The 9,995-nt window shown below is 33.5% G+C and overlaps 1 protein-coding gene across 1 annotated transcript; it reads left to right on the top strand.

Annotated features, from left to right (window-relative positions):
- The first annotated feature begins 2,300 nt into the window (after positions 1–2,300).
- On the top strand, positions 2,301–9,784 carry LOC124833299 (ACT domain-containing protein ACR1-like). Its single transcript, XM_047307745.2, has 7 exons — positions 2,301–2,421; positions 2,662–2,707; positions 3,001–3,115; positions 7,809–7,876; positions 8,150–8,800; positions 9,055–9,159; positions 9,257–9,784. The coding sequence occupies exons 1-7, from the start codon at positions 2,351–2,353 to the stop codon at positions 9,641–9,643; spliced, it is 1,443 nt and encodes a 480-aa protein (XP_047163701.1). The 5' UTR covers positions 2,301–2,350; the 3' UTR covers positions 9,644–9,784.
- Positions 9,785–9,995: the final 211 nt, after the last annotated feature.

Raw genomic sequence — 9,995 nt, 5'->3', positions numbered from 1 at the left:
AATATCTAAGTAAAATAGTTGGCCCTTACTGTTACAGTATTAACATGTACTTAGAAAAATATTGACTTAAACATCCAAATATCTTGTGCAAATGTAACCCAAATAGTTTGGATGATCAATTAGACCGAATACTAAGAAACTAAAGACCATTAAGTGATGCAAAGACTAAAACATCTAAGAAGTCATGACAGTAGAAGAGCTTAACAGGTGAAAACAATATGCTTGCAATTAAATAATAATGTAATATTGTTTTGTGTCAACGCACAACCAATTATGTCAAATTAAATGTTAAATTAGAAAGAAAGAAAAAAGAAAGCATATGCTAGTAATATGAATAATTTTACAATATTCAATTACGAATAATTATACATAATAAGTTGATTCTCTTCTATAACTAGCTTAAAAGTTATAAGTACGGAAACTTTTGATTGATTAATAACATGGATTAAATTTATTTAAGTATAATTTGTAAACAAATAATAAATAATAAACTAGTGCTGTCAAGATGGGTTAGAACTGCAAGTCAATCCGGTCCATCACGGGTTCGGGTTGGGTTAGGTTTGAAAAAAATGAAATTTTTTTATACAGACCAAATTTTAACCCGGCTCACTTAGAACTCGACTCACCCCTATAGAATTCATGGTGAGCCGGGTTGGCTCACCAACCCACGTAATTTAATTTAATTATTTATTATTTATTATTTTAATATTATTAGTTAACATTTTTTTTATTGTATTGTAGATGAGAATAAAGAAAAGATGTTTCAAGAGCAAAATATTATAAATTTATCAAGACTCTAATCTTATAAGTGAATAAGTGACAAAATTTATTAATACTATAAACTTATTTATTGGCTTTTTTGGTTTGCTTTTGGATTACATTTGAGTTGTATATTAACTTTTTATTTTGAATTGTTTTTGGAATTTAACATCATTTTAGAGAGAGAAATTAATTAAATTTGAATTACAAAAAAACGTAATTTTTTTTATTTTAAAAAAAAACTTGTAAACTCATCAACTAGTGGTAAACTGAGTCGGGTTCAAATTTTTTCGATTCTAATAAATAAGTCAGGTTGAGTTAACTCATTAAGTAATTAACCTGTAGCAAGGTGGACCGAATTGAGCCGAATGATCAGTTTTGATACCACTATAATAACCTAACACTATATAGTCACCACATAGGTTGAATGAGTTTCATAATAGTTATGCTTGCTATTTTTTATCGGTTAATGTAAAATTTGACTCACAAATTAATGCAAGCGTTAGATTTATGGGTTTATTTTGGGTGGCTGATTCACTGACTAGAACAAGTAAAAAGAAGCCTCCATAGTCAGCATGCAAAAGCTTTTGCTAAGAGAAATATGATGCTACACATACGCCGCCACATTTTCTCGTAACAGATTTCTCAATTACATCTTTGCATAAACTCCTTTGCATTTACAACTTATCAAGACTGCCACATTTTCAACATGCGAAACGTGTACCTTCTTGCAAATTTTTCTGAGTGTGCAAATCCGAGAGGGATATGGATATCAAATAATTAAAATCCAGCAAAATCCGCGAGGACTAAATGTGCATTTTTGGTATGATGATTTGTTCTATTTTTATAAATAGTGATGACGAGGATGACGTGAGCATAAGAAAAACATGACAGTGCAAAAGTTGTGCAGTACTTTTTTTTTTAGGTTTTCCGTCATTGGCACATACAAATATGCTGATGTTTTATGTGCGTGACAATGACTCATACATGCTCGATTCTCCCCTTATGTTTCGGTTCCATTCAACTACTAAATAGTAAATACATATGTGCACACATCTGTCTCTAAATTTACACATAAGAAGCTCCCAAACAGAATATAAAGATTTGGCATTCCTTCCCACTGTCCCCCCGCTTCCTAATGGACCCTGCAGATTTATCATCAGGTGAAGTTTCTTACAATAATTAGTTTAAATCAATGTTGTATATATTATTATTCGTAAGCCATCGATTTAATTTCTTTTTCTTTTTATTGACATACAAACCACCTTACAATTTCCCTGTCTCAGAGTATTGGTTTTTCGAAGTCAACGGGAAATTCTAAGACGGCAAGGTTCCAATCCAATCTAATGACTATATATCATTTTCTTGTTGTTTGGGTTTCTGTGTAATCACTTAGAAAACAAGAAAAACAGCGCTCCATTATCGCCACGTTGGCTCATCCTCTTTTTATGTATACGCGCTTTCTTCGCCATGCCTACGTTTGAGAGTTGAATGTTCTTAACTACAGCCTGGGAATCTCTACATATACATGCACAACTCCACCATAAATCGTCGAACAATATTCAACTAAAATATTTTTCGTTTGTGTAAGATGGAGATAATTTACCAGACTCACATCGACAGGGAGATTGAATCGCTCATTGAAAGAATCCATCCACCCAGGTTCTAATTAAACTTTTCCTTCTAACATCTCTTAATCTTCTTCTTCCTACTGAAACAAGTTGTACAGTTGCTTATTTTAAATTCGTCTGGATCATAAAATAGATTATATATAAGATTAATGAAGTCAGTTTACTGTTTAGGTAAACTTGTAGGCAAAAACCATTAAAAGATAAATAACTATATCTTGTGTATAACACTCTCTTCTATTAATTTAACATGTTTCTTGTTGTATATCAGCAGGGTCTGTATAGACAATGATTCCTGCAGCGATTGCACAGTGGTGAAGGTTAGATTTAATTATGAGCCGTATGAGTTAGGCATTATTCATTATAGTAGAATTTGAATGTGCTTTCGGCCACTGAATTTAAACCAGCCCTAGTAGTCATAGTGATGTGAATCACTGAGCATAACGCAGTAATTAAAAAGATAGTGTAGATACATATCCAACAGGGAGATTTCAGTATGTTAGAATGCATTATAGGAAGAGCTTAACAAGTTGCCATTCTCTTAATACAAAATCATAGGTGTTGGTGAGAGATAATTGGTAGATATTAATTTGTGGAGGATGTTCTGAAACAGATTGACAGCGCAAACAGACATGGGATATTGTTGGAGATGGTGCAGGTGTTGGCAGAGCTTGATCTCATCATTTCCAAATCATACATTTCTTCTGATGGTGGATGGTTAATGGATGGTCAGTATGCCTCCCTTTCCACACGCTCTGCACTTTTTTGTTATTTGCATGCCAACGTTAATCCTTATTTTCTGTAATTCTGTTATTTTCCATATATAACCATTTTTAAAATAAAAAGTTAATTTTTAGCTGAAGTTCACAACATTCTTGAATTAAGGTTTAACATATTTTTTCTTAATTGATGTTTGTTGAGATATTTTTCCCCTAACATCAACTATAATAATTTATATAACATTGATAGTGATTATTTTGAATGTCATTAGCTAACATTTTTTCTTTAGCCTACTTTTTAAATAATATTTGCACACACAAATATAATCCTATCAACACTAGCTAGTAATCAAAACATTAACTAATATGGACCAAAAAATAACATTTGTCAATATTTATGAAAAATAATTCTATTATTTTTCATCGAAAAATTAACTTTCTATCAATATCAACTAAAAATCTTTGACTTAAAACGATTTAATGTAGTTTCACTTTATCTTTGATAGAAAAATAAGCATTGACATTTGTAAAATAGTACTCATCAATTTTACTCACAATAATGTTAGTCCATAAATAATAACATTGACCAACGTTAAAAAAAATCATTTTGGTCGATATTAATTGAAAAATAATATTAACATCAATCAAAAACAATCTCAATTGATGAGGTGTCAACAAAAAAATTATGTATGACATCAATAAGAATATATAGCTTGTTAGAAGTCTCATATCGACTAGAAATAAGGTTAATTCATAGTTTATAAGTGAGTGCAAACCTCACTCTACAAGCTGGTTTTGTGAGGTAGAGTTAGGCTTAAAGTTCACTTCTAATATGGTATCAGAGTCATGGTTATAGTCTATTCTAGTGGAGAGTTACTCCCTGCACCACCACACAGTGCTCCTAGCACCTCTTTATTCCTATTTTACCCTTCAGTCATATTTAAACGGATATCAACGGATGTCGACATCTGCATAGATAACGAGCATCAAGCCAATTTTCATTTATATTAACCTTTGCCACATCTCACAAACGATTTCTCCATTCAATCGGAAATCACATGTGAAATCAAACCCATTTTCCAAAGACTCTATCTGATTCGGAAACGCACTCTCCATGGCCATCAAACATGCACTCCTTAATTCTCAGCAAGATATCATATAATATTAAGAGTAAGACTTATCATAGGCAGGGATAAGTATTACAACTGGTATCTTAGATAAAACCCAAAAAGGTGTTTGCGTGTAGAGAGAGAAGGCAGCGAAGGCTTCCATGGTTCAGGCAGCAACACCAACAAAATAATTTTAGATTTTTTTAAAAGCTAAGGTCATGGATACGGAAACATGGTTGAGCAGTAGAGATAATATATTTAGACCAGAAAAATGTGTTACGATACAAATAACTATTGTTATTAGTCATTCTCTTACAACTGAACTATTGAACTATTGCTACTAGTCATTATTTTAAAGTTGACAAGTTTGACATTAGTTAGTTTTATTTTGTTGATAACAGTTTAAACACAACTCTTTGTGATACCAAAAAGTAGTTTGTTTGCAATTAGAAAAAGATAAAAGTGAAGGGGTGTAGGGAGATTTAGAGTTTTAAAAAAGTAAATAAAATTAAATGGTAAAAGTTAAATTAACTTAGGGTATTTTTGAAACAAAAAAAAATAGTGAAGAGGTGTAGGGAACACTTGGGGTGGTGGAGGGAGCAACTCTCATCCTAGTGATATTTGTTGTTTGTTGGACATATTGTTTCACCTCCTATCGGGCCGCTATCGGAGTTCCACATCGACTAGGCCAATTCATAGTTTATAAGTTCACTTCTAAACGTGTTAATAAAGGTAACATTGATTAATTTTGTTTTTTAATAGATAAATGTTAATAGTTAATATTTTGTTAACCACATAATTGTACCTACAACCTCTTAATCCTTTATCATATAATTCTAATTAAAAATAATTTAAATCTTTTACTTTCTTTATATGAGACTTTTTGAAATGTTTTTGGTTTTACTCATTTTTCTCACAAAATTATAAAATTTTAATATTTGTAATTCTTTTTTCTCAAAAACAATCTATTTTATCACAAAATATCTCATTTATTTTAAAAATATGATCCTTTAAAAAATGTTTTATTCAAAAATTGCTGAGAGGAAAATGGGAAAGAGAAATTTATTAGGTTCAAATTAGATGTGTCAATTGGCCCATCACACAGGGTATGGTCTTGGGTAGGACAAAAAAGTTAAAGAATAAAAAAGTTTTTCATTGCACATACCTAAAATCTTCGTAAAAGTTTTGTGGTAATTCCATCAAGTTTACTTTTAAACATGAAAAAAAAAAATTAAGGGTTGAGTATCTTCTTAGTTTCTAAACTTTACACAAATTTGGAATTTGTCATTTCTTAAAATTTTAATTCATTTTAGTTCTAAAATTTTAAAACTAAATGAATATAGTTTCAATCCAATTACATTAATTTTTTAACATATTAAACACGTTTTAAAGCTAACATTGAAACAAGAACATGTAAAATAATAAAAACAATCAAAATACTAGCATACAACGTGTTTATCACATAAATGTTTTTTAACATATATGGGTTAAAAAAATTATAACTATTCATTTTTAAAGTTTAGAGACCAAAATGTATCAAAGTTTCATATACAAACGAATTCTAATTTCACATAAAAGTTCAAGAACTAAAAACATGTTTAACTCTTTTTTTAAATATAAATATGACGACTCATCTCAACTTCCAATATGAATAGGCTTGTCTCGTCCTTTAGCCAAACTGGCCAAGGTTAACCTTTAGCTAGGGCCAGCTCATCTCGACCTTCTTCCCAGGTTGACTCTTTACAAACTTCAGTCCAGGTTAGTTTGAGTCAACATTCTACCTAGCCTGGGTCGAGTAGTCTTGACCTTCATCTTCGATCACACTAGTCCTGACTTACAGTCCAAGCCAACTGTCTTGACCTTTATCTTAGTGAGACCAAATTTAGGTTGGGTGAAAGTTGAATTTGGCCAAATACATGCAAGGGCAGTCTTGGTCAAATTTGGTCAAATTTCAGCTAGGTCGAGTCGGTCAAAATTTTGTCAAGGCTAACTTGGCTGAAATTTCAGCTAGGTCGAGTCGGACCAAGGAAAACTCAATCGAATGTTGGCCAAATTTAGGCTGGGACCCATGTTGACCTTCAACCCAGGTTATCCCTTCTCAACCATAAGCCCGAATAGGTTCGTCTAGACCTTCGACATGGGTCGACTTGTCTTGATTTTTAGCTTGAGCCAACCCATCTTGACCTTAAATTCATATTGGTTTGTATCGATTTTTGGTCTTAGTGAGCTCAGCTCCAACCTTCGGTTCACTAGAACCGTTTTTAAATTTTCATCTGAAATGAAGCGTCTCGACCTTAGGTCTAAGCCAACATGTATCAATTTTTGCTTCGTCTCGACTTTTAGTCTGGGTCAACCTGTGTCGAGTCATAGACTGATACAATACATCTTAATTTTTCATCTAAAACGACACTATTTGACCTTTGACCTAAGTTGACCAGTCTTGTCCTTCAACCCCAAGAAAATTTCCGTCTGAAACAACACCATTTGACCTTTAACCTAAGCTGACGAGTTTTGTCCTTCAACCCCAAAACGGTTTGTCTCGATATATGACTCAAACAAAAGGTATTATTTTTAAAAGTTAATTTAAATCTTATATTCCAAATTCACTTTCCTATGATTCTAACCTACTTTAAAATGAATTTTGAAAATGAAATTTGGAAAAAGAATTTTGGAAGTTAATTTTTTTTATCCCTACATTTTCCTAAAAGGAAACTTATTCATATATAGATTAGGACTCACTCACTATAGTTCAAATACATAACTCTAGTTGAATTAAAAAAGAGAAATCTATTCTCTTCCTCCCACCTTTTTCTTAAATTGCTTTTCAACTTTTTTTTCTTAAAAAATCTCTTGAGTTCTTGCTAAAATGTTGGGACACATTAATCTCCATATATCTTATTTGGAAAAAGAAATTATTGAAAATTTTCTACCCCTCCATACATTTTCCTGAAAATGTAAAACTTCTCATATATAATATTATAGCTTTGTCTCTCCTAGAAACTAGTTCCTTGTATTATTTATGGCTGCCACCAGCACAACTTCGTAGAACCCTTTTTTAGTGGGCGCAACTATAGATGTACACATATTTTTCTTCAGTGTGGTTCATTGTTCTTGATCATAGTAAATAATGTTAGAAAAAGAGAACATGATTTTACAAGGAAGAATTAAGTACCATCAACAAAATATTTATCACTTATTTTATTCCTTGAAACTTTGAACAAGGAAGATTTCTCTCTCTTTTTTAGTCTCCTTAAAAGAATAAGCTCGTAGAAGCAGGAAAGGGAAATCTATCACCGCAATGGTAATAGTGGTGTGTGTGAGTGGATTTATCTTCCTAAGGCAGGATATGTTACCCATTAAGGTAAAAGTATTTCCCAAAATAATAATAAAAATTGATTTAGGCCTGACCCAATTAAATTTATTTAACTTAATTTTATTTTGCAATATGAAAGACTAACGAACCAGATGTGATGTATTAGTTAATATACGAACCATAATTTATAAGATTACTTTTTATATATTATAATATTGTGTATAATGTAAGCATGAATGAAATAGCCTCCTGATGGGTCATTGTTGACTGAATGTTGCAGCGTTCCACGTGACGGATCAGTTTGGACACAAGCTTACTGACAAAGGCCTCGTCCATTACATTCAACAGGTCACCACCTCTCTCTTTGTCTCCTAATCTCAACTTTACAACCTACTTTCAACATTTTATTTAATTTAAAATTTCTCGATTTTGTTATGCTTCAAAATGATCATCATTAATTTATTTTTCATCATTATAACTTCTTTTCTATATTTTCTACATACTGGACTGATAATGTTTTGAGTATATATCAAAACCAATTTCATTGTTTTTTATATATTTTTACACAACACTTTGATGGACTAAATTATATGATTAATCTAACAGTAAGTGATTTTACAGGCTCTGTGTGAAGCTAGAAGCAGCAAAGGAATTTCAAGCGACATAGAGCTCCGAAGTTGCAATGAACTACCAGGATCTAAAGTGTCGGTGTCAGCGTCGAACTTTGCCATAGAGTTGACCACGAGGGACCAACCAGGCCTGTTTGTAGATATATCAACTGCTCTACTGGGGTTGGGCTTCAACGTCAGCTCCGCAACGGCCTGGACCCACAACGAAAGGGCGGCCTGCATTATCTATGTGGAGGACGCAAACAAACTTGGGCCGATCCACGACGCGGAAAGTTTGGCCCACTTGCAGGACGAGCTCCAGAATGTGGTCAAGGCCCAAGACGGGGAGGAGGAGAAGAAAAGAGTGAGGCTGAGGCTGAGGAGCTTGGCCGCTGGGTGCGACCATACGGAGCGGCGACTCCACCAGATGATGTACGCCGACGGGGACTACGAGAGGTCCGGCGCATGCCAGAGCGAAAAGGAAAATGGACATGAGGGGATAGAGGTGTCGGTGTGTAGGTACGCAGAGAAAGGGTACTGGGTGGTGAACGTGAGGAGCAGGGACCGCCCTAAGCTTCTGTTTGATACTGTCTGCGTCCTCACCGACATGCAGTACGAGGTGTTTCACGCCGCCGTTAGCTCCAACACCTCCATGGCCGACCAGGTACTTCTTTTTCTATTGCGCAAAACATGCTTACACTTTAAATTCTATTCGGTACTTACAGTAAAACAAAGTGAATAGCAGCATGATAAATAATATGATGTTATAAATATATAGATATATAGGCAATACCAGAGATGTATCTATGCATATATCCCTTGTGTTATGCTTAAAGGAAGAAAGCATAATGATCTGAAATAATATATAGACTTTTGCTATGTTAGAGGTGATTGATTGTTAGTGGACATGTGACGCAGGAGTACTTCGTAAGACGAAAAGGTAGTTTGGTTTTGGAGAATGAAAGCGAGAGAGAAAAGCTGGCCCTGTGTTTAATCGCTGCCCTAGAGCGCAGAGTCTCGCATGTATGTCCCGTGAAAGACTTTTATTTATTTATTTATCTAGTAAGAAAACATAAGGGTAATAGAAGTAGTAAAAGAGGATATGTTTGTATTGGAGCAGGGATTGAAGGTGGAGATTCGCACTGAAAACAGAATTGGACTTCTCTCAAAGGTGACGCGTGTGATTCGTGAGAATGGATTATCAATAGCAAAGGTGGAAATAGGAGTAGAGGGTGAGACAGCAATAGGATCATTCTATCTTACAAATTGTTCAGGTGAAGACGTAAACCCGAATATACAAGAGTTGTTGAGAATACAGACTGGCGGTTCCGTTATTGCAAATTACATCTCACCCTATAGTGTCCCCAAACCTATGTTATCATCATGCAGTAGAAGTAGCATGCATGAGAGCAAGAGTAGTTCACAGGTTAGACCAAAACTTTCTTTTGGAAGCATGCTATGGTCTCAGCTGGAGTGCCTCACCAATAATTTCCGCCCCCTTAAATAACTAGTGTACATATCATTCTCTTTAGATGATCGATAATCACAGATCATTGTAAGTATATTAGTTACCGCACGTGTGCAATACACACGGATTGTCTTTTTTGTTGACTATATAGGAATCAATTCATATGTATAGAAATCATAAACGAGTATGTGTATGGATAATGCATTAAATATCTGTTCATCACAATTTTCCGCTATCTCCTCAATGGAGATAAACAATTCCATCTACGAATATTCTAACCAATGAACACGATTGCCCAGAACATTAAAATTAATTTCTTAAACATGTATATAGTCTAAGAACACATAGAAATTCTATAAAGCATCTTATTCAACTTAATTAAATTTAAACT

The sequence above is a fragment of the Vigna umbellata genome, chromosome 1 (assembly GCF_029865625.1).
Source record: "Vigna umbellata cultivar VRB3 chromosome 1, Vumbellata_1.0, whole genome shotgun sequence".
In the NCBI taxonomy this organism is placed as follows: domain Eukaryota; kingdom Viridiplantae; phylum Streptophyta; class Magnoliopsida; order Fabales; family Fabaceae; genus Vigna; species Vigna umbellata.
This window is presented reverse-complemented; position numbering and strand designations above follow the sequence as displayed.